The 25,570-nt window shown below is 48.8% G+C and overlaps 8 protein-coding genes across 8 annotated transcripts; 4 read left to right on the forward strand and 4 right to left on the reverse strand.

The window, feature by feature from the left end:
* Positions 1 to 793: 793 nt before the first annotated feature.
* On the forward strand, positions 794 to 3,673 carry F5B22DRAFT_599277 (heat shock 70 kDa protein). The gene is made up of 2 exons (XM_047974442.1): positions 794 to 1,685; positions 2,243 to 3,673. The coding sequence occupies exons 1-2, from the start codon at positions 939 to 941 to the stop codon at positions 3,452 to 3,454; spliced, it is 1,959 nt and encodes a 652-aa protein (XP_047832562.1). The 5' UTR covers positions 794 to 938; the 3' UTR covers positions 3,455 to 3,673.
* On the reverse strand, positions 3,618 to 5,347 carry F5B22DRAFT_599278 (uncharacterized protein). The gene has a single exon (XM_047974443.1). The coding sequence runs from the start codon at positions 4,857 to 4,859 to the stop codon at positions 4,047 to 4,049; it is 813 nt and encodes a 270-aa protein (XP_047832563.1). The 5' UTR covers positions 4,860 to 5,347; the 3' UTR covers positions 3,618 to 4,046.
* On the forward strand, positions 5,285 to 8,640 carry F5B22DRAFT_63542 (RNA12 protein). The gene is made up of 2 exons (XM_047977135.1): positions 5,285 to 5,926; positions 5,991 to 8,640. Exons 1-2 carry the CDS (start codon positions 5,710 to 5,712, stop codon positions 8,327 to 8,329), a joined length of 2,556 nt encoding a protein of 851 aa, XP_047832564.1. The 5' UTR covers positions 5,285 to 5,709; the 3' UTR covers positions 8,330 to 8,640.
* Positions 8,641 to 8,766: 126 nt separating this feature from the next.
* F5B22DRAFT_599280 (WD repeat domain-containing protein) lies at positions 8,767 to 13,945 on the reverse strand. The gene is made up of 7 exons (XM_047974444.1): positions 13,294 to 13,945; positions 10,966 to 13,233; positions 10,486 to 10,920; positions 10,186 to 10,432; positions 9,887 to 10,137; positions 9,586 to 9,814; positions 8,767 to 9,467 (listed from the first exon to the last, which is right to left on the reverse strand). Exons 1-7 carry the CDS (start codon positions 13,561 to 13,563, stop codon positions 9,235 to 9,237), a joined length of 3,933 nt encoding a protein of 1,310 aa, XP_047832565.1. The 5' UTR covers positions 13,564 to 13,945; the 3' UTR covers positions 8,767 to 9,234.
* On the reverse strand, positions 13,946 to 17,898 carry F5B22DRAFT_599283 (uncharacterized protein). The gene is made up of 2 exons (XM_047974445.1): positions 17,331 to 17,898; positions 13,946 to 17,252 (listed from the first exon to the last, which is right to left on the reverse strand). The coding sequence occupies exons 1-2, from the start codon at positions 17,533 to 17,535 to the stop codon at positions 14,374 to 14,376; spliced, it is 3,084 nt and encodes a 1,027-aa protein (XP_047832566.1). The 5' UTR covers positions 17,536 to 17,898; the 3' UTR covers positions 13,946 to 14,373.
* A 118-nt stretch (positions 17,899 to 18,016) lies between these two features.
* F5B22DRAFT_599285 (uncharacterized protein) lies at positions 18,017 to 18,701 on the forward strand. The gene is made up of 3 exons (XM_047974446.1): positions 18,017 to 18,187; positions 18,279 to 18,374; positions 18,437 to 18,701. Exons 1-3 carry the CDS (start codon positions 18,125 to 18,127, stop codon positions 18,458 to 18,460), a joined length of 183 nt encoding a protein of 60 aa, XP_047832567.1. The 5' UTR covers positions 18,017 to 18,124; the 3' UTR covers positions 18,461 to 18,701.
* Positions 18,702 to 18,722: 21 nt separating this feature from the next.
* On the reverse strand, positions 18,723 to 22,922 carry F5B22DRAFT_599286 (tRNA synthetases class I-domain-containing protein). The gene is made up of 11 exons (XM_047974447.1): positions 22,666 to 22,922; positions 22,527 to 22,587; positions 22,167 to 22,452; positions 21,979 to 22,048; positions 21,831 to 21,896; positions 21,665 to 21,768; positions 21,021 to 21,603; positions 20,857 to 20,956; positions 20,552 to 20,774; positions 20,390 to 20,494; positions 18,723 to 20,336 (listed from the first exon to the last, which is right to left on the reverse strand). The coding sequence occupies exons 1-11, from the start codon at positions 22,738 to 22,740 to the stop codon at positions 18,797 to 18,799; spliced, it is 3,213 nt and encodes a 1,070-aa protein (XP_047832568.1). The 5' UTR covers positions 22,741 to 22,922; the 3' UTR covers positions 18,723 to 18,796.
* An 822-nt stretch (positions 22,923 to 23,744) lies between these two features.
* On the forward strand, positions 23,745 to 25,435 carry F5B22DRAFT_64354 (Mo25-like protein). The gene is made up of 4 exons (XM_047978290.1): positions 23,745 to 23,972; positions 24,047 to 24,104; positions 24,174 to 24,655; positions 24,714 to 25,435. Exons 1-4 carry the CDS (start codon positions 23,865 to 23,867, stop codon positions 25,191 to 25,193), a joined length of 1,128 nt encoding a protein of 375 aa, XP_047832569.1. The 5' UTR covers positions 23,745 to 23,864; the 3' UTR covers positions 25,194 to 25,435.
* The last annotated feature ends 135 nt before the right edge of the window (positions 25,436 to 25,570 follow it).

Here is a 25,570-nt window from a genome sequence, read left to right on the forward strand (position 1 = left end):
ATGCCAGACACGAGAAACCAGGGCAGGAAGTAGAGGTTGGTGGTGCAGGTTGTTCTTCGTAATTCTTATTTCTTCGCAGGTGGTCAGGCTAACACAAGGGGACTTGGTCGCAAACAGCTTTCGGGCAAGCTCTGAGCAAGCAAGTACACATACACCTGGACACTAAGTACACTAGTACCTACAATGCCTGGAGAGGTACATCGGCGGTACGGCGCTTAAAGAGTTTGATAGTGGGGGAGGGGGAGCCCGGCGGGTCCTCACAATTCAGGGTTGCCTTGCAGTCTCCTGGGTGCCACCCGAGCCACCCTCTGATGGCAGGAGAATTTCCAGGCAGCCAAAATTTTCTGCCCAAAAGCTTGGGCCATTAGGTATCTGTAGGTACCGTAGATGGTAGGTCAGATAGGTTCTTGCCCACCGCCTGAGGCAAAGGGAGTTCAGGAAATGGGCAGGGGTACTTCGAGATGGCCAGATGGCGGGGTTCATAGTGACCTCATCATCCCCGCTACAGCTCCCAGCAGAATCGTAGAAAATTGCTGATTTACCAGTAAATAAGCAGGTTAATGAAATTCAATTGGATTAAAATTAGTACCGTTGAATTCTACGCGTTCAGTACTTGCAGTGGCCAACTTTCCGGTAAATTCTACTGCTAGGCGGTGCTGGAAGGACCCAGAGACTACTTTGCGCCTTGGGGAGTTCTTTCCAGAAGCTTCCGAGCAAGCTGCGGATCCACCCCAGCACTCAACCACTGATAATATAAGGCTTTGCACTCTCACAAACTTCGAACAGTCCTCATCCTTTTTTCCACATCATCAAAACAACCAACAACTGCTCTGAGATACCCCAATTCCTCACTTATAAACTCACGCAACGCTTTCCTACATTGCAATTGTTCTTCGCATCTGTTTCTCCCATCGCAATACATCACAAACTTGCCCACTATGGTTGCTGCCGTAGGTATTGACTTGGGCACGACCTACTCGTGCGTCGGTGTCTACCGAGACGACCGCATCGAGATCATCGCCAACGACCAGGGTAACCGAACAACACCTTCATTCGTTGCCTTCACAGATACCGAGCGTCTCATCGGAGATGCCGCCAAGAACCAGGTCGCCATGAACCCTGCGAACACAGTCTTCGATGCCAAGCGTCTGATTGGTCGCAAGTTCGCCGACCAGGAAGTCCAGGCCGATATGAAGCACTTCCCCTTCAAGATCATCGACAAGGGTGGAAAGCCTATCGTCGAGGTCGAATACAAGGGCGAGACCAAGACATTCACACCCGAGGAGATCTCCTCCATGGTCCTCACCAAGATGCGTGAGACCGCCGAGGCTTACCTTGGTGGCACCGTCAACAACGCTGTCATCACCGTCCCCGCCTACTTCAACGACGCCCAGCGTCAAGCTACCAAGGACGCCGGTCTCATTGCCGGCCTCAACGTCCTCCGAATCATTAACGAGCCCACAGCCGCCGCCATCGCTTACGGTCTTGACAAGAAGGTCGAGGGCGAGCGCAACGTTCTGATCTTCGACCTCGGTGGTGGTACCTTCGATGTTTCTCTCCTTACCATCGAGGAGGGTATCTTCGAGGTCAAGTCTACTGCCGGTGACACTCACTTGGGTGGTGAGGACTTCGACAACCGCCTCGTAAACCACTTTGTTACTGAGTTCAAAAGAAAGCATAAGAAGGTTCGAAGTCCCTATTTCTTTCTCCCCATTCAATCCCCAATCTTGTTATGTTCTTGAAGCAGAGGTGTAAATTATTTTTTTATTTTTTTATTTATTTTTTTTCCCCCACACAACTCATGTCATGGTGTTTGCAATATCGCTATATCGCGGTGTCGCAATATGCAATATGCCTCTATCCAGTCATAGCGCATAATGCGTCGACATTTCCATTGGTGCCTCACGACATTTCAATTGATATTTTCAAAATTTCAATTGAATGACCACGACATTTCCATTACTCTGATACGACATTTCGCATTTGTGGTCCTACATTTCACATTCGGTTCTGTTTTCTGTGTTTACTGAGCATGAAATCATTTTCCTCGAAATGTACCATTCCCCCAAGTTACATAATACCTGCTCTTACCTGCTCCACGTCGTGGGGTTTCAAGTGAAATATTACATGTCAAATCTCAAATGTTGTCATGTATATCTTAAAATGTCCTGTCATTCTGCTTCATACAGCTATATTCTATGCACTTATCAGGTATTTTGAGCAATTTAACTAACTTTCCAAGGATCTCTCCTCCAACGCTCGTGCTCTCCGACGTCTGCGCACTGCTTGCGAGCGCGCCAAGCGTACTCTGTCTTCGTCTGCCCAGACTTCCATTGAGATTGATTCGCTCTACGAGGGTATTGACTTCTACACGTCTATTACACGTGCTCGATTCGAGGAGCTCTGCCAGGACCTCTTCCGATCCACCATCCAGCCCGTTGACCGTGTCTTGGCCGACGCCAAGATCGACAAGTCTCAGGTCCACGAGATCGTCCTCGTTGGTGGCTCCACTCGTATTCCCCGAGTCCAGAAGCTCATCACCGACTACTTCAATGGTAAGGAGCCCAACAAGTCCATCAACCCCGATGAGGCCGTTGCCTACGGTGCTGCCGTCCAGGCCGCTATCCTGTCTGGTGACACCAGCTCCAAGTCTACCAACGAGATCTTGCTTCTCGATGTTGCTGCCCTGTCTCTCGGTATCGAGACTGCTGGTGGTATGATGACCAAGCTCATTCCTCGCAACACCACCATCCCCACCAAGAAGTCCGAGGTCTTCTCCACCTTCTCCGACAACCAGCCTGGTGTGCTTATCCAGGTCTACGAGGGTGAGCGTCAACGCACTAAGGACAACAACCTTCTCGGCAAGTTCGAGCTTACTGGCATCCCTCCTGCCCCTCGTGGTGTTCCTCAGATTGAGGTCACTTTCGATCTCGATGCCAACGGAATTATGAACGTCTCCGCCGTCGAGAAGGGTACCGGCAAGTCCAACAAGATCACCATTACCAACGACAAGGGCCGCTTGTCTAAGGAGGAGATCGAGCGCATGTTGGCTGAAGCTGAGAAGTACAAGGAGGAAGATGAGGCTGAGGGTCGCCGTATCAGTGCCAAGAACGGCCTTGAGTCTTACGCCTACTCTCTTCGCAACACCCTCGGCGACTCCAAGGTTGACGAGAAACTCGATGCTGCCGACAAGGAGAAGCTCAAGACCGAGATCGACACCGTCGTCTCATGGTTGGACGAGAACCAGCAAGCCACTCGCGAAGAATACGAGGAAAGACAAAAAGATCTTGAACAGGTCGCCAACCCTATCATGATGAAGTTCTACGGTGGTGCTGGCGGTGCCGGTGGTATGCCTGGTGGTATGCCCGGTGGAGGTCCCGGCGGCTTCCCTGGCGCTGGTGGGGCACCCGGCTCTGGTGGTGATGACGGCCCCACTGTTGAGGAGGTTGACTAAATTCGTTCACACTCTTCCGATTACATGATTTGATTTTTCTACGGCGTTATTTGGTGTCTACGGCATCATGAATGGCGGAATGGGTAATGCGGTTCTTCTATCTAGATTTTCCTGCGGTAATGATACAGGACGAAAAGTTGTGATTTCACGACTCTCCATGGATGTACCTTAGTATCGATTCATCCCTGATGAAGTAAATGAAGAAATAATTTCATATAATCCTGTTTTCTCTCTTCAATGTGACATTTGATAAATACGTACGACAAGTTTATTATATTGTTGTAGGTACGTTAAACAACATCAAGTCTCCTGCGATTTATAGGGCATTCACCTATTCTGGGACCCCCAATGTTAGCTTATACAAGGATTCAGCAGCTGTGTTGCTAGCATTATCATGGCTGTATACTTTACTTAATGCCTAGGCATAGTCAGGGTACAACACAGCGTACAACTGCAATTTGTAGGAAACGAGAGAAGCATTGAACTTAACATCGTTGACACCGAAGGAGAGCATGATGGCCGCGTGGTAGACTTAACTGACTTGAAATTTGCCATTCGAAGCTAATTACTATTTTGTTACATTCATTATTTACTACGACGACGACGACGACAACGACTTCCTCCCTTCCTCCTCCTCCCTGAGCTTCTGCTGTATCATCCTGCGCCGCTCAATCTCCAGACGACGCCACTCCTCGTCGCTGATGTCCGGCTTCTCGTAGCGTTCCTGGAACGCCGCGCCCGGCGGTAGCCGCTCGGCCCGCGGCTCCCAGACGTCTGTGCTGTTCGGCATCCCGGGGCCGTACTTGCGCAGCTCCTTCTGCCGGTAGTAGTCCTTTATGGCCTCTTCTTTGACGGCGCCCGTGTAGGCGCGCGTGCGCATGCAGAACCAGAAGTCGTCCCATTGCTCGCTGCAGGAGCGCACGGTGCCCGAGCGGTAGACTGATGTCCATTGGCCGCCGAGACTGTTGCAGTGGAAGGCGTGGTCGAAGGCCTGGCGGCAGGACATGGTTGTTGGTAAGAGCGATTCGGAGACGGGGTCTAGACGGGCTGGGAGGGATGATGGTTGCGGGGGGGAGAGTGTGGGTGGGGGAGAGGGTTCTTGGGCGGCGGCGCTTGGTGTCCAGGATGACCACCATGATGATGACGACTTTGTGGGTGGGCTTGGATTTGTGGCTTTTGATTCTTGGACAGAGGCGGGTTTGGGAGTGTTGTTGCTGTCTCCGAATTCTGCTTGTATCTGCGCCAAGAACTTCGCGATCTCTGGGTCGTCGGACGTAGTAGATTCGACGGGAGCCGCCCTCGATGGAACGGGTCGGGCTTCTGTGACTATGGTATTGTTGGGAGTGGTTGGTTCTGCGGCGTTGCTTTTGGACGCAGGAGCGCCTGATGACCATAGCCAGCCCATTTTTTTTTTCACTTCTTTCCCTCTGCTAAATTTGCGCAATATGTGTCGATGGCTGGTGTTCTGGGCTTGGTCTCTTAGGATGCGTCTGGTTTATGCTTTGTCTTCGATGCGCCCGATGTCTCCAGTAATGTTAGGAGATGAACAGGAATAGAACGATGAGCTGAGCTGAACTGAAGTGTTGGCTGTGCGGGGACAATGGACGCGGGGTATGGTGATCAGTCTGGTTTTATGCGGCTTCGTTTCTGGATCGCTGCTGTAAGGAGTAGCTAGCTATTGTCTTGTCATGTAAGGGTGGTATGATGATCCTCGGAAACCGCCCGGCTTGACTAATTGGACGAAGACAATTGGATACAACGTCAACCACAATGGCGAGTTGGGCGTATAGAAGTATTCTTTGACAATTAAAAGAGAATTGATTGGATAGTTTATTCCATAAGACGTATTCAGGCGACTTTTGGCATTATATAGCTACCAATTGCATTTGCATTCCGAATCGTCACATCGCTCGCTGGCGCATCAAGACAGAGCTTGGCTTTTCCACTATCTACTGTAAAATCTTGTGGCGCCGAAACTGTGTGGCTTTCTCTAGGTGTGGCTCATCTAGCTAGATAGGTACCTCGCTATGCGGAAAGTGGTATTCGAAGTACATGCCTTGGCAGCTTGCCCTATGATATCATTGGCTTTTGGCGCGGGTCCCGAGTGAGTTGTGGTATGTAATAATAAATTGTATGAGCAGCCTGTCACACACGATCGTCCAAGGTCGTAAGACAGGGCTTTTCTCCTGCGAATCACCTTCTGATTCGACACAGGGCATGGAGAAGGGCTTGCTTTACTCTAGGTGCCTTGGATAATGCTCGCTACAAGACAGATCGGACTCGGGTTCCGGTCCTTGCCCGGCTCGAGGGTTCAAGCTGCTTTGAACCTGAACCGCGGCCCCAGATTACAGGCAAAATGGGCACCGCCGATACATTTGACCCGGAGGGCTTGGAATAGTACTATATCGCCCGAAGATGAAAAGGATGGTCATATAGAAACAGCCCCCAATGAGTCCATTCTCTGGGTTGATAGTAAGCGTCAAATGCCTTGCTTGCCATTATCATGACATTGTGTGCTGATGCTCTGTTATGACAGACATATTTCCACTCAGGCTGGCTGGACTGCGTCTGCCATGGGGTAATCCCGAAACTGACATACCGGGACTCATGAAGCGATTTGAGAACTCTAGCCTGGGCATCATGGATCCAGCAAGCATAGTGAGGCGTGCGCTACCTAGCGATGTTCCCTTGAAAGTCACTGAGATTTTACCGAGAGTCAAGGACGGCGGTGCTTTTGTCAAGTTCGTCCACCCACCTGGAGTGACAGCGAGGGAAGTAGAAGGAAAAGTCGCCAAATTGCTGGCTGAGAAGCCCATTAAGCGATTCTTCAGCCCCTTTCGTGGTGTACAGGCCGGATTGGTGAAAGGCGTTCCATGGCTGGAGGATCTACAGAGATATCCAAAGGTTCGACTACGTATTGAGTTTGTACCGAAGAATCCTGGGGAGGAAGCAGTCGAGCTATCTCAGGAGAGTCTGTATAGCATGTTCCGCCGATACGGATCTATCTCTGAGATCATTTCCCAGCCTTGGGATTCTAAGGTTCTCCCTAAGTACGCTTATGTCGACTTCTTCTTTGTCAGAGACGCTATTATGGCACGGAATTGCCTTCACGGATTCATCGTGCCAGAGGACCTAGGTGGAGGCAAACTCGGCACCAAATTTCGCATCTCCTACGAGCGACGAACAAAGCCTCATCGGGTCTGGGAATGGATTACGAATCATCCACGGATCGTTATTCCCGTCATCGTAGCTCTGCTCACGGGTCTGACCGTCGTTGTTTTCGACCCCATCCGCTCGTTCTTCGTTAAAGCTCATGTTTCGCGCAAATACCGCCTGAGTAATAACAGGGTATACCGATGGCTTCGGCAGCAGACATCTGACATCTTTGCCTTTAGGCGAGGGGGAGCTGAGCAGGCTGGCTTGAACGCAGTCTGGTCTCATCGAAAGGACATAATCGAGCAGATACAGGCATGGTTGATGGAGACAGCCGAGACCTTTATTGTGATCCAGGGCCCTCGTGGCTCAGGGAAAAGAGAGCTTGTTCTGGAGCAAGCTCTTAAAGACAGAGAAAATATTCTGGTGATCGACTGCAAGGAGATCATCGAAGCCAGAGGCGAGTCAGCAATCATCAAGAAGATGGCATCGGAAGTTGGCTACCGACCCATATTTTCATGGGCGAATAGCATGAGTAGCATGGTTGATCTTGCAATTCAGAGCACCACTGGTGTGAAGGCAGGTTTCTCGGAAACGCTCGACTCACAGCTACAGAAAATTCTACAAGCATCAGCCGGTGCTCTACAAGCTCTCGACCTAGAAAGCCGATCTAAGAACGACGCAGATGCTTCACTTCCAGCAGACGCTTATCTGGAAGCCCATCCCGAGAAAAGAGCCGTGGTTGTCGTTGACAATTTTGTATACAATAGCGATGCCAACACTCTGATCTACGATAGGATTGCTGATTGGGCTGCAGCACTCGTGCAGTCTGACGTTGCTCATGTCATCTTCCTCACCAACGACTCGTCGTATACTAAAGTGTTATCTAAATCCCTCCCAGATCGTGTCTTCCGTCATGTCGCACTAGGCGACCTCTCGCCAGACGTAGCCAGAAGATTCATTCTTGGCCATGTCAGCGCAGACCAGAAGACAGACGAATCAACTGATGATAATTCTGCAGAAAAACAAAGCGTCGCAGTGGTTCCTGATCTAGCAGAGTTAGACGCATGTATTGGCACACTTGGAGGGCGTCTCACTGATCTCGAATATCTCGCTCGCCGCATCAAAGCTGGCCAATCGCCTAAACAAGCTGTCGCAGAAATCACGGAACAAGCGTCTTCTGAGATTTTGAAGATGTTCCTTTTACCCGGCAAAGTAACCAGCGACGGCGAACACAAGTGGTCAATGGAGCAAGCGTGGTACCTCGTAAACCAGCTCTCAAAGAATGATACGCTCCGATACAACGAGGTGCTCCTCTCTGACACGTTCGCATCCTCCCTCACAGCACCCAACGGCGAGTCCGCCCTCGAAGGCCTCTCCAACGCAGAGCTCATCACAGTACGCTCCCACGCGGGCCGACCACGCAGTATCGCGGTGGGTAAACCCGTGTATCAAGCCGCATTCCGACAACTCGCGGCCGACAAGGTATTGTCAGCGAAGATGGAACTGGCGAGATTCAAGGAGCTCGTCAAGATCGAGACGGGCAACATCGACAAGGCGGAGAAAGAATTGGTGATGCTAGGCTCACTACCGAGTCAGCCTTGGGGCGCCCGTGAGCGCGTCCAGTATCTCTTGAGCAAGATAGACGGCGCGCAGAAGAAGATCACGGGATATGAAGGCGAGATGGGCAAGTTGAAGAAGGTCATTTCTACCCAGTATTAAAAACGCGGATATATAATCTTTAGCTAGAAGTAAGCAGTTGTATCATAGTGTATCATCTCGTGAGCGAGATTGACGCCTGAACTTATTGTCATGCGAGCGAGGCAAGGCAAAGGACGGAGGATGAATAATATGGTACGGTATGGCATGCTTAGATACCCATCTCATTTTCATCCCAATCAGCGCCTTTTAAAGACGGGATTTCAAGATAAACATTGCCCACTTTTGAAAATTACTTGACAATGTTTCTAACGTGAGATTAGCTGGAGTTCATAGAGGCCGTTAATAGCAAATATCTGGCATGATGATATAGGCTTTTTAATGTTCTATTATATATGGTCAAAGTGCAAGCTAATTATTTAATAGGAGTAGCAAGTAATTAAAAGTGAACAACCATGATATAAACACTGACACAACCACTTATGTAACTGTGATCATATAGGTAATCATATCTATTATGGTTATACAGTGCAGTAATGGAGTCGTCGTAACAATACAGCTGAGTCCTAATCTCCAGTCCGCATCGGAACGGAAGTAAAGTAAAGTAAAGTGTCGACCGACTTCCTAGGAAGTCGGCCCCCACAAATTACACAGGCAAACAACATCCATCGACCGCCCTAGCGTGAATCCCGAGCCTTGTATATTTCGCTAGCTACATGGATTTTATCACCCATGGAATGAATACCTTCCATATCAAGAAGACGTGATATCATCACCTTACACTACTCTACCCGAATTATATACTATTTACCGCGCCCCGTCCCCGGACTCAAGCCGCAGCCAAGAATGTGAATAATGATAATATTGTTAATACAGCAAGGGGCTCCCTAAATTCTAGCACTACAGCACACCTACGTAGATAGACATAGACATCTGTGATGGCAGTACCATTCTACCGCAATTCCAGATTAGAACCCGAATGAATCAAGTAGGGAATTAGAATCAGGTTCCTGGAACACCGTCGGCGGCGGCTTGACGCCATGTCCGCCAGTCTTCATATCTCCGGGGACGGCAGGGGTAAGCGGGATATCCTGGACGATGAGCGAGCTACGGCGACGAAGCAACTTAGTTGGATCGACGATGTCGCCGCCGATGCCCTTCTGGGACGGCGCGGGGAGGCGAAGGAATTCCCAGTTGCGGACTATCCATGTCAGATTAGGTCCAATCAATGAATACTAAACTATAGACGGAGAGGCAGGAAAAGAGTAAAGAAAATAGAAATATGATGCAAATCCGAGATACCGCAAAGAACAACTTACCGAGGTCGAGACCGAGCAAGTCACAGCCCATGCGGTCGTACAGCCCCGCATTATGGATTACGAAATCCCATTCCGTCCGCGGCGTGACCTTGGAGGCTCCGCGGAGGGTCTGCAGGCTCTGTTGCCGGAGTTGCGAATACAGGATGATTAATGCCGGATCGTCGGTAAGGAACAGTTTCGACCTGAGGTCCGGAGACGCGGGCGTGTCCAGAAGTGTATAAACGGGGGTCTAAAACATATAGTCAGTTTTCCGATAACGGATCGCTCGGAGAAGGGAACGAAAGGGATGGGGTGGATTTACTATGAGGGCGCGGACTGCCATATCTCTCCTCTTCAACATCCAGAAGGCCCATGAGGCAAGCCATCGATTTCCTTCCTGTGCTGCTACAGCTAACACCTCATTTTCTAGGAGTCTTTTGAGGACTACGCCTGTGTCGCCCTCATAGACGCGGGCAATGGCAATGGCAAGCTGTAGATCCTTGATTTGATTTAGACAGACATTGACCGCATCTTGCAAATGATCCGCTAACAGGAAAAAGGCTGCCGCATACTCTGTGCCAGATGTCAGTGGAAGTGCTAATATCACGGCGATAGACTTACCGAAACGGCGTTTGCTAAGTAAGGCATAGGCGTTCTTCAAGGCCGTCGTCTTCCATTTAGGGTCTTCGAAATTATTTGCTAAAAGTCGCTGTGTCATGGCTTGCTCCTTGTTCCAGCTCGCCATGCGCCAGAGACCCTGAAGGACGGTTTTCTTCTTCAGGGCAAAGTAAAATAGACTGCAGTCGACAGGGTTCTTCATCTCGCTTTTCGTATACTCGTTGCGGGCGATGACCTCGAATTGTGCCTTCTGCAATTATCTTAGTTTTCTTGCCAAGACGTGTTCTGGAAACAATGACATACCACAGCATTGGCATCAGTTAACCACATGAATATGCCACTCTCGCGTGCGTTTTCCCAGAGCATAGTTCCATGATAATTACGAGACACAAAGCCCATCAGAATATCTTGGCTAGTGGAATGATATGCCCAATTGATTTCTCTCCAAGACATGTGAATCTCATTGACTCTGCCTTTACGCAAAGCGTGCTGTCGGAAGAACACCATAAATCTCGCTCCATTCTCATCAAGTGACCTCCGATGCTTCTCTACGACACCAGAGCATTCAACAATGTCAACGAGTTGGATTTGTTCATGGCCAGAGAGTTGCGGCAGAGCTATATTCTGCAGTTTTTCGCATATGCTTAATGCCAGTTCCTCTGTGAATGTTTCATCAGAGTCATCAAATGACGTCCGTCGTGTTATATATGACGAATCGTTGGTGTTGGCAACACCAGACTGGATGGTTAGCCAAGCGTCAGAAAACATCTTCGGGTCACCTACCAATTCGCCACAGTAAAACTCGGCTAGATCCAGGCCAAGATAAGCATCGATTATATCACCCTCGACATGATATTTCAGTGTATGGTTAAGAGCCAAGAGAATCCGTTTCACAAGCTTGTGTTTCCCTGCCAAAATGCACTGGCTGAGGAATTGCGGGTGGAATATCGGCAGTGGTCCGTTCAGTTTTTGCACGACTTCGAACAAATCACGAGTTTTGGGGTTGTGGTGTGTTGGCCGTACATTTGAAACAGCAGCGCTCGTTTCCCCGAATTCCCTGTCATACAAGAACAATTGGTTACCGGCGCCTATTATAAGATTACCATCACTCAACCACGTCGAGTCTCCAATGGGATGTGGCGTAAAATCCCGAATGCTGATTTCGCGGATCGGAGCCCAGGCTGGGCCTTTATTTAGATAGTCAAAACGCATCTGTGAAAGCAGCACGACGCGGTATGGAAACCCTACTGCAAGAATAGACTGCAAGTCGGGTGTAGAAGTCCAATCGAGGTCCTGGACCGTGTTGTGACTTTCAAAATCTTGTTCATATTCCAGTCGCGCTCCTCTGATGTCCCAAATTGTCACTGCTGACCTATTCTGATTCACAAGTGCAGCTTTCTTCATCGTGCTGCCACCAACTAGGGCAGGTTCTGTGACTCCGGTTTCCATGGATGATGTGGAAAGCCACTCGACCCGGTTCCTTTTGTCGTCCACCCTTGCCGTCCAAAATTCGACACGCCCATTATGAGTGTAAGAGATTGCCACGTCACGGGCAAAGACATCTAGAAATCCGAATATAACAGGTTTCGAGCCCGCCGGATCGACCGGTAAAACGTAGGCAAGGTCCCCAGCGCCATCTAAGTCGAAAGTGCAGAACTCACGTAATGGGTTTTGAGCTCCATTTTGTTTTGCGCCATTGCAGTCTTTAGGATCCCAGGGTAGGTCTATTTCCCACACTATGCCTTGTTGTTCCGATGTGATAGTTGCTACATGAACCACGGAAAAGTCCTTGGCATTTCTCCGGGGGAGGACCAGAATACACAGTGGTTTGCCTCGGACGTTATACTTGCACTCTCCGAGTAGCTTGTGGGCAGGGGTTCTACAATCCCATACTGAGATAGTATCGTGGTGAAGGAAAACAACAAATCGACCACCCCTCAGTAGACATATTCTATGGATATGCCGCTTTTCTGATATGATGTTGTGCCTGAGCAGTCTGCTTCGTTGATGGTTCCAGAGAATGGTTTCACCCTTCTCTGTCCGCGACACTACAGCACTTCCGCTATAGTTTCTGACTATTTTCTTGATAGCACCAGAATGTCCAGACCATGTAGCCCGGTGAGCTAATCTGCCGGATCTGGATGTAGGGTCGAGCAAGTCTGCAATATTGCTCTCAAATACTTCAACCTTGCCGTCAAAGTAATGGAATAGAATGTGGAGGTGCCCCGAACACTTATTGCAATAACTCAATATCTCGACATGTTGGGTTGTAGTAGAGTGACTAAGAAACTCGAAGTCCCTCGACTTCGCGAGTGCGACATTGTCAATATTATCGGCTCCTCTTGGTTTGCTACTGATGTTTTCCAAGGCCCACGCCGACATGCTTCCATTACCATCAAAAACGACACATATCTCCGTGTCTCTGTTAGCTATAGATAACAGATACTGAAGCGCCACGTCTTCTTTCTCTTGGCCATTTCCTTGTTCCTGGACGACCTTTTCTGCCGCATTTGCGAGGTCTCGTTGGCTGATTATGAAAGCCCATCTCATATCCTGTTGCGGACTGTCCGGATCCTGTGGTATTGCGCCTCGAAGATCAAGCTTCCCCCAAAGCTGGAGCGTGTAGCTGCCGATCCCATCTACGCTAGTCCATACTCGCAGCGTATTGTCGGCGCAAAAGCTATATAACACGTTTTCGATGGTCTGGTCAACATGGAATGGTTTCCGCCATTGAATACTCGTAACGGCTCGGGGGTGTGGTAGGTAGCCGTAATCAAAGTGGACCTCTTCGGAGCCGAAGTTCAGTCTTCGCCAAATCTTGACGAGACGGTCGTGGTAGCCGACAGACGCAATATAGGACGAGTCGTACGAAAGGAGCGCAGATTTTGTCGGACTTGCTAACTTTTGTGTCCAGTGGCAGGTAGGGGTTGTTGAGACGGTGTCGTAGAGCCAAAGGGAAGACCTTCCAACGAGAAGCTCTTCAGAGCTACCCCATGAGAGCGAAGCCGGTGTAGGGCCTTCTTCGACGTCAAATGTAGCTTGTAACGCCCACTACGGACAATACATTAGCTTCGTGGTTAAGCAACAGTATTGCGATTGAGCTAGGCAAACCTTAAGGGAGTCTTGTGTATGTCCCAGCGGCCGATATATCCTGACAGTTCCGTCTGTGCACACAGCTATCTTCCCCGAAGATTCGTCAAAGGCGACGGCCTCGAGATTGCGACTGTCATCGTCATAGATGGTCTGCAGGATAGTGGCGGGGTCGGAGAGGATGGTGAGGGCATTGCCAGTAATGTAGACGATGATGCGCTTGCCGTCCCAGTATCCGGTCGAGACAGCTTGAAGACTAGCTTCTGGCTTGCCTGGAAGGACGCCCTTCATACTATCGGCGCGTGTCAATCATGTATGGCATTGCTAAGCGATCGTACCCGTGAGTACGGCGGAAGGACGCGAGCTTGTTGGAAAGAGAGGCGCGTTTTGCGACACGGGGTTGAATCAGGCAATGTAATGTACGGTATGTAGCTTCCCAAGGTCCCGGTGGAGTTGGTAGCTTGCTAGGCTTGCGGTTTCCGATCTTAGTTTCTCGTGTATCGAGCTTGCTACAGCTAACGTATCGTCGAGGATTTCCGAATAATATCACTCTGTTACCACATAAAATACCTAAACACCCAAGCTAACCTAGTATTATTCAGTTCATACCGAGCGCGAGGTGTAGTATGGATGTTTTTGAAGCTGACGTACAATCAAGACCCTACCTAAGTGCCAAGTAATTAAGTGAGGTTAGCTAAGTCCGACGACGGGTGACCCGAGGCGGCACCAATCAGTGCATGTGCCGAGTCTGCAAACTGCAACATGACGTGAGTATGCGATCCGAAGAAATACAATACCTACCTCCAACACATCTTCAAGCGTTCAGCAGTTCTAAACGTTTTATTGCACATACACGTTCCGAATGCAGTATTCCTTATTAGTTTCAACCTAAGCAATTGAGTAACCGTTTGAGCGGCTAGGCAGGATCGATCTAGTACGGTAATCACCAACGTCAACGCAACAGAGGTCTTCTCATTGGTGGTTTATTATCTATTGTAGCGGCTTCAAGTTATATAACCATGTTGAAGTAGCCAGAACACCTAGATTCATCACTACAGATTTGAAACAGATTAATGTACTTGGACTTGATCCATCTACCACCTAAGTCGCCCAAGAAACTCGAAGATTCTTGGCGTTCTTTGTGCGCTCTGAACGACCAACTCTTGCTCCATATTCCGACCTGCCCATCGTCGAATCACGAGCCTGCCAACGAGTATAGCTCGGCACTGGTGCAAGGGGTGTCGTGGTCTCCCTCCCACCATAAGACCCGAGGAAGAGTTGTGGTCGCCCAGGTGTTGGCGCATATGCTTCATCTGGCGCTTTACTCGCCCCGCTGTCTGCTGCAGCCGCTTTCCATCTCTGTAGAAGCCCCCGGGCCTGGTGTTGAGCAGCCTGGTGTTGCGCACCTTCAACTACTTGACCTACGTTTCTGTACGTCCCGTTGGGCAGTTCAACAGGGACGAGTTTGTCCGCTGTTCGTCCATACCATGTTTCAAACCCTTGTCGTAGAAGTCTTCTTTCCTTCTTCTCTAGTGCGTTGGCAACCATTTCTGGTCGGTTCGCACCTTGGAGGGAGCCAAGGTTCCAATTCCTCAGCGCCCGCGACTTTGCCCTTACTTCCCAATGCTCTCCAGCCTCTGTTTCCAAATCTCTATGCAACGTTGCCTTCTCTCGCCATTGCTCTAGAGCTTTCTGCTTGAGCATAGCCTCGCCCGTATTTGCCGCTTCTTTTCGCTCTTGAGCCCGAAGTCGCCACGTGTTGAAGGCCCGGGACGCGTGTGTCCACTCACGATCCTCAAGGGCTTCTACCAAGGCTACATTCATGATTTCGAAGCGCTGGTAACTTGGTTCCAGTTTTTCGCGCCATTGTCTGATGCAACGTTCCCCCATATTCTTTTTGACCATGCGGCGTGTCTCTAGATGTGCTTCCCTCAGCCTCTCCTTTCGTTTTTGCTTGGCTCTATGTTGCCACGTAGAAAGAGTGCTTCGGGTTCGGTAGTAATAATCGGCCCGCTCCCCGTAACTCTGATGAAGCTGGTGCACTTGTGATACCTCATGTGCCCTTTCCCGCCAAATTGATAACGCTTGTGTAGTTCTCATGTAATAATTGGTACGTTCTGCGTAAGTCCTCAGCAGCTTCTCTTTCTGCTCAGCTTGCCCTGCTTTCTCTCTTAAAACGGGAAGCGACTTCGTGATTTTCTGGTAATATTCGGCTCGTTCGGCATAGTGTTCGAGGACCTTTCCTCGATGGTATGCTTCTTGGCTGGTCTTTTCTCTCCATTTAGGAATTATTTGTGTCATCCTTTGGTAGCACTGTGTCTGAACAAATTCGATATTACACTCGACAGCCTGCTGTTGTCGAGAAGCCGTTTCGTTGCGCCATCTTGAAACTGAGCTTGCAACGTGTTGGTCTTGATTCTCTTGCTCAAACTGTTCCACCTTCACAACATTTTCTTTGGTGTACCTCTCCCAGGCACCAAAATACCTCATACGCAATATGTGTCTTCGGGCTAGCATAGTCCGCTCATCCGGTTGCTCATCATCAGATTTATCAGCATCTGGGGCGGGCTTGTCGGCAGGTACAGGTTCCACCGGTGAAGCGGAAGTAGCCGTAGTACCTGTGGCGGGCTCATCAATGGGGGTAGTGGTAGGTGCTGCAGTATGGATAGGAATCACAGTAGATGGTCGCGCCACCAAGGAAGTAGGTCGTTTCTCAGCAAGGTTGCGTCTGCTTTGAAGTAAAGTGGTAATAGCTGCAGAAGACAACGGCCGTTCTAGTGGAGGACGGGATGTAGAAGCAACCGGTACAGGAGCATCAGATTTCACAACAGCTGGAGCCGCCGGTTCAGGCTGCTTGGTACCAGAAGCGGCTGTCTGACTGGCGGCAGAATCAGCGGCGCCGTTCGTTTTGCTGGCCAATAACTTTCTCATCTCATCCATAGCGGAACGATTTCTGGCAAACCCCAAAGCCTTTGCTTTTAAGCTCATTTCGTAAGCCTTAGAAGCAGCTTCAGCTTTGGCAGCTTCTTCCTCAACTCTGTTTGACCATTTCGTAAAAGCTTGCGACAAAACCAGATTTTTGTGGGCTCTTTGTGCAAGACGAGCAAGTTCGGGATTGTCCTTAAAATCTTCGTCCTCATACTCTTCTTGTTTGGCCAAACGATGTGCCTGTAATTTGGCCTCTCTATCTCTCCGGTATTCCGCTTGCGCTGATTGCCGCCACTTTAGCAGAGCTTTCTTTGTTAACAAGATGTCGTGTGCCCTAATCGCAATTCTCTCCGTACGCTTTGAATACGCGTTTTGGGGTACGCGATTAGGTGCTGCTTGCGCAGCCTCGGCGGCAAGAGCCCTCCAGCTATGGAACCTGTCCGCAAGCGCTTGACTCAACTCCGCTCTACGTATCGCGTCCGATTGTCCGCGCAGATAATTGATATAGTGGGCTGTGTTATGCCATCGACGAAGTGTGGCCACAGCCAGAGAGCGAGCATGTCGTTGCTTCTCAAAGGCGAGGGCGGTGTCAGCGAGATGTGTCTCTTTGATCGAGTTCAGTTGCTCCGTCGATAGACCTGGCACATTCTCAGAGCTAGGCCTATGATCATCAATTTCGGGTTCGCTCATGCGAGCAATAGAAGTGTGCTCGTCATCGGTACTACGAAAGTCCTCTGAATCGCTACCAGCATAGGAGCCTTCACGATATCCATGTCCGTTGTCAGAGGCCGGCGGCTCCTCAATTGCCAAAGTTATGTTCATTTGAGCCATAACTGCTTTGAATTTATCCATAATGGACTTCTCGCTCTTGATATAGCCGACCATAAAGACCAGCTTACTGATATGACGCTCACTGGGATCGAGGCCATGTTCCGCGATAATCTCCTCGTAAGCAAGGAAAAGCGCATGTATTGGGAGCCCGGTAGATGGTGTGAGATCTTCAGCTAGGATGGTTTCGGCCCTGACGACTATTTCGTACATAATTCCAATGTCTAAAGGGTGAATGTGAATGTTAGTGAGAAGACTCCTACGACAGACAATACTAGGGTGAAGTTTGGGCCTGGGCTAACCTTCGTCCGAGTACTCATTGCGGTCAACGTTCGCAATGTGAGCCATGTCGGATGAGCCGACGGTAAAGACGCCACCGCCATGACGACTCGGTTGCGGTTGGAAACGGGGTTGAAATTGGGGGTTGAGTGGCGGTCGGAGAGCCCCATTGTCAGAGAAATCGAAGGTATCACTGGTGGGCTGCTCCTGCTGGGAGAAGTCATTCATAGTAATGGAGAGTGTGTCACTGTATATATCCAGACTCGAGGAACGCGTAGAAGAGCATTCCCGCGAGTCGTTGTTGGCAAGAGTAAGGAACTGCTGCGGGCTCTAATCGCAAGCAGAGCCGGTCGTAAAAAACAAAGGCGGAAGCCGCATGTTGAAGATCCAATGACAAGTTGTTTATTGTTAGCAATTGCGTCGATTGAGCTTGATTCAAGATAATGTGAAAGTCGCGCAGAGTAGTGCCAAGTCGATGATGTATGATTTATTCAAAAAGTGCAACAAGCAAATAGAGCTTGCGATACAAACAGTTCGTGCAGTCTAGACGAGGAGTTGAATGTAGTTGGAGAGAGATGGAATACTTAGGCGCGTCCGTGTCGCGGTTAGCCATTAAACCCCCTGACATCCCCCACATCTGTTAGGTATGCAGTTAGAGACCCACTTAGCCATCCCTTGATCTCCATTGACTGCTTGCATCATCCCGCACCTTCAATATCTACCTACACTACCCAGGTAAATCATACACAAAGCTTCAGAGCAGCTAGCTTTCATCTATGCCCCGTGCTTTATACCTACACCTAAAACCCCCATAAACATGCAGCCTCGCACACGCCCAATTCAAAAGTTGGCCACGGCGGTCTCACAATGCTCAGCCGAGGTATGTTTCCAACTCGCATGCTCTCCGTCCCTGTACACGTCTCCTAGGTAGCCCAGTTCAAACAGCTAACCGCGGCTGGCGATATATAAAGGCTTCAATATACGGGAAATGTATCGTTGCAGACTATAATTCGGTACATAAGGACAAATGTGCCAACGAGTTTATGAAGCTCAAAGACTGTTATTTAGTAAGTGACATCATGAAACATTCTATACCAAACTTTGTGAAGATGCTAATTTTCCGCGCTAGAAACACGCAAAGAAAACTCGGTGATATAATTATAGATCAAATCTTCAAATAAAACAATTAAATCAAGTATTTTCCCCATAGAAAGTACATTTCACAAAAGGGGATTGAATATCTTGATTCCAAGTACTATACCTACCCATGCACCGTCATCTGTTTAGTCAATTATCAACTAAGTATCATTCTGACACGCCGACGCCTAAAAGATAACAACTTAGAACTTTAAAACAGTCATAAATATTCTAGATGGTATTACGCAACATCAACCATATAAGGACCCAGTGATGCATTTGGATTTAGACCAGTGTCTCTTTTAGATATCTAATCTCTAGCATTGAACTAGAACTCTAGAAAACATCTATTCTACAACTTCAGCAATCGGAGCAAGAAAGTCGCTTGCTGGACTTCCTGTTCTTCTTCCGTAATGAGCTCCTTCTCATTACCGGCCTCACCCGCCACCTGTTTTTCTATCGGTCTCCGCAGAACCTTGACGAACGCCGAAGTCTGGTTATCGAAGACACTTGCCAATCCAATGTCCTCGGGGTCCGAAAGGACTTTCACTTCCATTTTGACGTCATCCGTCGGGGTCAAGCCTGCCTTCTTTCTCAACCGCTGAACTCTGTTAATAATCTCTCGTGCTAGGCCTTCTTCCTTCAACTCGGGATAAATTCCAGCGTCCAAAATGGTAAGAACGTCGTCGTCGGTGTTAGGCTCGAGGGTTTGTGACTCCTCTTGTTTGAGTTCTCGCTTTACTCGTAGATCACCCTCCTCAAGCCGAATACCATCAACTATGATGAACTTAGCTCTAGTGTATTCCTTGACCTCCTCACTGGTGACGTTAGGAAGAGCTTTCTTCACTCTTGCCATGTCTTTTCTGAGCTTCTTGCCAAGGACTGGCCAGTCGGCTACCACCGAGTACTGTACATTGTACAATGCTTCGTCTGATGTTAAGACCAGATCTCTGATGTTCAGCTCCTCCAAAATGTAGTTTTCTAGCGATTTGACATCGTCCAGGTACTGTTGATCGGCGTGTATCACTACCAGCGTCTTTAGAGGCGTTTTGAGACCAATGGTTCGGCGTTCTCGAGATACTCTAGCAAGCTCGATAACCTTTTGCATGCGGGAAACTCGGCGTTCAATCTCAGGATCGAAAAGTTCTTGTCGCACAGTAGGATATGGGAGGAAGTGGACGCTTCGAGGGTCTTCACCTTGCAGGTCCTTCGGGATATGAGGCAGCAGTTTTGAGTAGATGGTCTCTGTAAGGAAAGGCGTAAAGGGTGCTAGGCCTTTACATAAAGTGAAAAGGGTCTCGAACAGCGTGTTGAGCGCATGCAAAGTATCTGAAACGCCATACTCGCCCTTCAGCCGCCTTCGGTTGAACCGAATGTACCAGTTTGTGGTATCGTCAATGAGGCCTAGTAACCTCGGAACAACTGTGTAGAGACGATATCCTGACATTTCTTCGTTGACAAATTGTAGCAGGCTTTGGCAGTTGGCAAGGATCCAGCGGTCCATGACGTTGGTATTGGAGCTTTCCATCGTCGGGTCGAACATATAATCCTTATCTTCAACCTTTTTCAGTAGAGCCACCTGTCCCTCAAAGAATTTGTAGCTGTTCCAGAGGGGTAAAAGAACTTTTTGCACGACTTCTTTAACACCAGATTCCTTGAAGCGCAAGGGCTCGGCACGAACAACGGGAGAATTGATCAGGTATAGTCGAAGTGCGTCTGAACCGTATTTCTCCATGATGATTCCCGGGTCGGGATAATTTTTCAGTCGCTTGGACATCTTCTTTCCGTCTTCCGCCAGAACTATGCCGTTTACTACGCAATTTTTGAAGGGGCTGACACCAAAAAGGTGCGTTCCTAGCACCAGTAGAGTGTAGAACCAACCGCGAGTTTGACTGCCACCCATGTTAGCTAATAGGATACACACAGGCATGCCATATGAACTTACTCTAAACCTTCGGCAATAAAATCTCCAGGGAAGCTTTCTGCGAACTTGTCCTTGTTCTCGAAGGGGTAATGTTGGCTAGCATAGGGCATGCTGCCTGATTCAAACCTTTTTAAAGTTAGTTATTTTCATTAGCCCATCTCAAAAATGGTACGTTTAACTCACCAACAGTCGAAAACTTCTTCTACCCGTCTTAATACACCCTTTCCGGTTGGACTAGGGATGGTGATATGATCCACCTTGTCTCGATGTAAATCGGTTAATTCGCCCTCGTATCCGCTGAGTTTCTTCAGTTCCTCTACGCTACCGACGCACACTCTCTCGCCTTCGGCGTTGACCCATAATGGAATAGGAGTTCCCCAGTAACGATTTCGGGAAACATTCCAATCTTGAAACAGTGAGAAAATTAAAGTCAGCCGCGGATGACATTATCGGAGTATAAAGCGAGAGAGGGAATACGGGCAACAAACCTCTAGCATTTGCAATCCAATTTCCGAACCTATTCTCCTTAACAGCATGTGGTGTCCAGTGCATTCCTTCAATATTTTTCAACATCTGCGGTACAATTTCCTACGGTTCACTTGAGTCAGTAACCGCTCTTCTAGAGGGTATGAGAAGGATATGGGCAGCATACAGGAATTTTGATAAACCATGATGGAACCGCTCGGTAAATCAGGGGCTTATCGGTACGCGGGCACATGGGATACGAGTGCTTTAACTGCGAATCAACAACAAGGCGGCCTTTCTCCTTCAAATTTTTGATGATGCTCCTGTCGGCTTCCTTGATGTACATGCCGGCAAAGTCTCGGACTTGGTCGTTGTAGATTCCAAGGTCATTAATAGGATCGGGAGGCGCACGGGCCTTGTCAATGATACCATTCTCGACGGCGACCTGATAATCATCCTCACCATAACATGGGGCCTGATGGACAATGCCTGTACCGGAATCATCAGTGACGTATGTTGCATTCACAACTTTGAATGCAACATCTTTGAACTCCTCATAGAAGTAGTCGAACAATGGTTCATATTTCCAGCCGTTCATTTCCTTGCCTTTCAGCTTTGACACGACCTTGTATTTCGCTTTCTTGGGATCCTTGTAGAGCGTCGTCAATAATTTCTCCATTAGGATATAGTTGGTCCCAGACTTTTCATCGAGAATCTTCACGTATTCGAAGTCAGGGTGCGCTGCAAGACCCAAATTTGTTGGGAGGGTCCTAGAAGAACAGCAATGGTTAAAAGACAATTTTCTAGTTAAACAGAGAATCATGTCCATACCAAGGGGTAGTTGTCCACGCTAAAAGGTGGGTAGTCGGGTCAGATACCAAAGGAAAGCTCACGACAACAGCGGGATCTGTAACGTCTTGATAATTTTGATTCGCCTGGTAAAAATCGTCAGAAGGCGAGGCTAAATTAATATAGGGCCATGCAGTCTGATCTGTACCTCGAAGTTGCTGAGGGCAGTGGTCATTCCTGTTGAGTACGGCATAACTCTATGTCCTTGGTAAACCTGTTAGGAATGATTGTAATCAGTATAACAGAGATAAATCAAGGCATATTGACTACAAATAGTGGTATCTAGAAGAGCTCACCATTCCTTTGTCGAAAAGTTGCTTAAAGATCCACCATTCTGACTCCATGAAATTGGTGTCCATAGTCTTGGCTAATATCAGTACATTATTTCATACTTCATAGTTGGAAGGTCGTTTGTCGAACCTTGTAGCTACAGTTCGCTAGAGTTAGTAATTACCCAGGTAAAGTGGGAGCAGGTTCGACGTACTCATTGTCAAAATCTATCCATCTGCCTAATCTCTCGATGGTGTGGCGCCATTCCTCACGGTATCGCATAACGATAGACCGACATTCGTGGTTGTAGTTGGCTAGGCCAAATTTCTCGACTGCCTCCTTGCCGGAAAGACCAAATTTCTTGTCGATTTCGTGCTCGATGGGAATTCCATGTGTGTCCCAACCGAATCGCCTCTCGACATGGTGACCTTTCATCGACCAATACCTAGGAATAATGTCTTTAATCGTTGAGGCGAGGAGATGGCCGTAATGCGGTAGACCTTGATGGTGTTATTCAAAGTGCTTATATAAATAGAGTATAGATACAGAAGCGAAGGGCGAGCACATGACTTACCCGTAGCAAACGGCGGGCCATCGTAAAAAGTGTATCGCGGCTTGTCTTTAGATAGCTCGACCTAGGTAGTGCTCGCATGTAAGCCAATGCCCGAAAGGCGCATCGTTAGATGTAAGGACAATTATAGCCCGGCACTGACCTGTCTCTCGAAGGCGTTGATCTGGCGCCATTGCTCGATGACGGCGACCTCGGCCTTGGGAAAGTCGATAGACATGGTGACCTATATCAGCGTTGCTGAAAACCAAATGCGCAAGTGATTTCCCGCAACCTCTCTGGGCTGGAGGTTAAGAGCCAGGAACTGAGTAGATCACAGTTTCATATACAGCCCTGAGTTGAGTCACAGCCCAAGGTGTCATGCAAAATACGATGTGAAATTAAATCCGACCGCGGGGCAGTTTGGCCAGAGGCACTAATCGCGGGGTCTCTATGCTGATACCCGCGCTTGTGCTTTTCTCAGCAATAAATTTTGAGTCACCCCGCGTGTTGCCTAATCAGGACTAAACTAGCTTATTGATTCTACACAGTAATATGTAAGTTATTTAAAGGAGTCCACGGGCGATAGATGATGCCTTGCTAATAAACAACTTGCATTCCACCAAAGTTCAATTGCAATCATCTCGGTACGAATACAAGAAGACTAGGTTGGTGTAAACCTTCCCCTCGTATAATGTAAGTTCGTATAACTCTGGTTCGCTTGGAAATACCATGAAGCTGTGTTGTAGTATGCCCGACAATCCTTGAGATGTGGCTGGCAACCAATCTTGCAGCACTGCAAGTGCGCACTAGCCCACAAGAGGCAGGTAAGCGGCAAGCGGGGGCTTGTTCATAGCTCGTGGCAACGTGCTAGGGGTCAACTCTAGCGGCTGAACAAGGGAATTGGTAGGTCTCCTTACTTGGCTGTAAATAAACATTACAATTTACAACCGCCGAGCCTCTTTAAACAGCCCTTGACAATTACCCAGGCCCATCGTTGTCGAAACAGAACATAACAAACGGCGATACATAATTGAGATTCTCTTGTAATGCTTCGGGACGATTCGATTATTCAAACAACTCAGTTCCCTTTGTCCCTTGTTTGGAGCAATGACGTGCGACATCTAGAGGAATCTTCATAGAGAATCCATAGATACAGTACCTACCTACTTATACTCCCTACTTCACGCGCAATGATAATTGGCCCCCAGGCGACATCCGCCCTAATCAAGACCAGGACCAGTCGATTGGCCCCTTAGCTGTTCTCAAAATTCCTTACATTGTACACTTTGGCTGGCCACGCCGGTTGCGCACCTGGATTTTGTTGGTTGACCCAATAATTTGACCTCCTGACGACTGTGAACCATGGCATTCCTCTTCGGGAGGGGCAGGGGGCGGACAAACACCATTGACCTGGCTAAACAAGCCAAGGACCATGTTTACAGACTGGACGGCCCCGGTGGCCCTGCGAAGGTGAATCCCATCACGTTGCGAGACTTTGGTTGTACCGTAACATCGACCACTGACGGTGCCCTTTCTCTGACCAGGCCGAGGAACTGGCCAAAGTCCTAAACCAGATGAAACTCGCCCTGCAGGGAGTGCCAGGTACGAACGAACATGTGTGCGATCAAAGCTGGACGCGGCCTAGAAGCTGACAGCCGTGACGATGGGCAGAGTACGAGAGTACGCCAGAGCAGGTATATTCACTAGTTACGGGTCTAATAGAGGAAGACCTTCTATTCTTACTCGCGCAAAACCTGCACCGCCTCCCCTTCGAAGCTCGCAAAGATACCCAGGTCATCTTCTCATACGTCTTCCGGTTCCGGCCACCGACAGCCTCACCGAAAACGGATCCTGTTGCACTGAGTTACGTAGTAAACAACCGACCCGAAGTACTGCTAGAGCTATGTCGAGGCTATGAACACAAAGAGAGCGCAACACCGGCGGGTTCTGTCTTGAGGGAAGTCCTCAAGAGCGAGGCAGCGGCCGCCATAATTCTCTACGATGATGGAGAGCAACCTGGATCCAGTTTGAAGGGCGTTACGGCCATTGATAGAGAGCGACCGCAGACGGGAAATGGAGTCTTTTGGAGATTCTTTGACTGGATTGACAAGAGTTCATTTGAAGTTGCCGCCGATGCTTTTACCACGTTCCGAGTACAGTCCTCTCGATGCTCCTGGCTTTACTAGTTGGAGTACTAATGGTGCTTCACAGGAAATCTTAACTAAGCATAAGGAGCTTGTACCGCGGTATCTAGCCGTCAACTTCGAGCTATTCTTCGAAAAGTACAACAGCATCCTAGTACAGTCGAACAGTTACGTTACTAAACGCCAGTCCATCAAACTACTTGGCGAGATATTACTCGACCGATCAAACTACAATGTCATGACAGCTTATGTGGACCGAGGCGAGCACCTGAAAATATGCATGAACCTGCTGCGGAGCGACCGCAAGATGGTGCAGTACGAGGGCTTCCACGTGTTTAAAGTCTTCGTCGCCAATCCTCACAAGTCGATCGCTGTGCAGAAGATCTTGCTTATGAATCGAGATAAGCTCCTCAGCTTTCTGTCCCATTTCTTAGAGGACCGCACCGACGACGAACAATTCATTGATGAGCGTGAATTTCTCATTAAACAGATCAGGAACATGCCTTCAAATCCCGTCGCACCAACAAGACATGCTCAACCCGTTTGATGAAACGTGGTGGGTATGTGAAGCCTGCTGGTAGAAGCCCAGGGGTGAAAGGAGGGTAACAACTGAAAAATAAAAATACGAAAAACAAAAAGATCAGGATATCCGCATGCAAGCAAAGGTTATCGACGGAGTAGTAATGTAGATACCTCGTGAGGGGCCCTGAGAGATATAGAGAGATGGGGGGGGGGCATTGTCCTTATGACAGAGATTACATGCATGCAGTTAGGTGTTTAAGGCGCGGGTATTGATTCAGTCGCAGTAAAGATGCAAGAGAGCATTTGTCAAGGCGCATGTCTAGCATACCCAGCTGCCCTCAGTCAACTCTTTTTTAATCAGCAATGCATATAGTCGTTGATTTCAGTCCACTAGAGAATTAC

The sequence above is a fragment of the Xylaria bambusicola genome (assembly GCF_022495145.1).
Source record: "Xylaria bambusicola strain CBS 139988 unplaced genomic scaffold F5B22scaffold_12, whole genome shotgun sequence".
Classification (NCBI taxonomy): domain Eukaryota; kingdom Fungi; phylum Ascomycota; class Sordariomycetes; order Xylariales; family Xylariaceae; genus Xylaria; species Xylaria bambusicola.

Excerpts from the sequence above, each read along its gene's own strand:
- F5B22DRAFT_599283 (XM_047974445.1), bottom strand. The coding sequence starts at position 17,535 with ATGAATGACTTCTCCCAGCAGGAGCAGCCCACCAGTGATACCTTCGAT. Across the intron at positions 17,253-17,330 it reads CAATGAGTACTCGGACGAAG|ACATTGGAATTATGTACGAA; the intron begins GTTAGCCCAGGC and ends TTCACCCTTTAG.
- F5B22DRAFT_599277 (XM_047974442.1), top strand. The coding sequence starts at position 939 with ATGGTTGCTGCCGTAGGTATTGACTTGGGCACGACCTACTCGTGCGTC. Across the intron at positions 1,686-2,242 it reads TCAAAAGAAAGCATAAGAAG|GATCTCTCCTCCAACGCTCG; the intron begins GTTCGAAGTCCC and ends TAACTTTCCAAG.
- F5B22DRAFT_63542 (XM_047977135.1), top strand. The coding sequence starts at position 5,710 with ATGCTCGCTACAAGACAGATCGGACTCGGGTTCCGGTCCTTGCCCGGC. Across the intron at positions 5,927-5,990 it reads GTCCATTCTCTGGGTTGATA|ACATATTTCCACTCAGGCTG; the intron begins GTAAGCGTCAAA and ends CTGTTATGACAG.
- F5B22DRAFT_599278 (XM_047974443.1), bottom strand. The coding sequence starts at position 4,859 with ATGGGCTGGCTATGGTCATCAGGCGCTCCTGCGTCCAAAAGCAACGCC.
- F5B22DRAFT_599285 (XM_047974446.1), top strand. The coding sequence starts at position 18,125 with ATGCAGCCTCGCACACGCCCAATTCAAAAGTTGGCCACGGCGGTCTCA. Across the intron at positions 18,188-18,278 it reads TCTCACAATGCTCAGCCGAG|GCTTCAATATACGGGAAATG; the intron begins GTATGTTTCCAA and ends CGATATATAAAG. Across the intron at positions 18,375-18,436 it reads AGCTCAAAGACTGTTATTTA|AAACACGCAAAGAAAACTCG; the intron begins GTAAGTGACATC and ends TTTCCGCGCTAG.
- F5B22DRAFT_599286 (XM_047974447.1), bottom strand. The coding sequence starts at position 22,740 with ATGTCTATCGACTTTCCCAAGGCCGAGGTCGCCGTCATCGAGCAATGG. Across the intron at positions 21,897-21,978 it reads AACTTTTCGACAAAGGAATG|GTTTACCAAGGACATAGAGT; the intron begins GTGAGCTCTTCT and ends CATTCCTAACAG. Across the intron at positions 20,775-20,856 it reads TTGGATTGCAAATGCTAGAG|ATTGGAATGTTTCCCGAAAT; the intron begins GTTTGTTGCCCG and ends CACTGTTTCAAG.
- F5B22DRAFT_64354 (XM_047978290.1), top strand. The coding sequence starts at position 23,865 with ATGGCATTCCTCTTCGGGAGGGGCAGGGGGCGGACAAACACCATTGAC. Across the intron at positions 23,973-24,046 it reads GCCCCGGTGGCCCTGCGAAG|GCCGAGGAACTGGCCAAAGT; the intron begins GTGAATCCCATC and ends TTCTCTGACCAG. Across the intron at positions 24,656-24,713 it reads ATGCTTTTACCACGTTCCGA|GAAATCTTAACTAAGCATAA; the intron begins GTACAGTCCTCT and ends GGTGCTTCACAG.
- F5B22DRAFT_599280 (XM_047974444.1), bottom strand. The coding sequence starts at position 13,563 with ATGAAGGGCGTCCTTCCAGGCAAGCCAGAAGCTAGTCTTCAAGCTGTC. Across the intron at positions 10,138-10,185 it reads ACTTAGCAAACGCCGTTTCG|AGTATGCGGCAGCCTTTTTC; the intron begins GTAAGTCTATCG and ends CATCTGGCACAG. Across the intron at positions 9,815-9,886 it reads TGGCAGTCCGCGCCCTCATA|ACCCCCGTTTATACACTTCT; the intron begins GTAAATCCACCC and ends TATATGTTTTAG.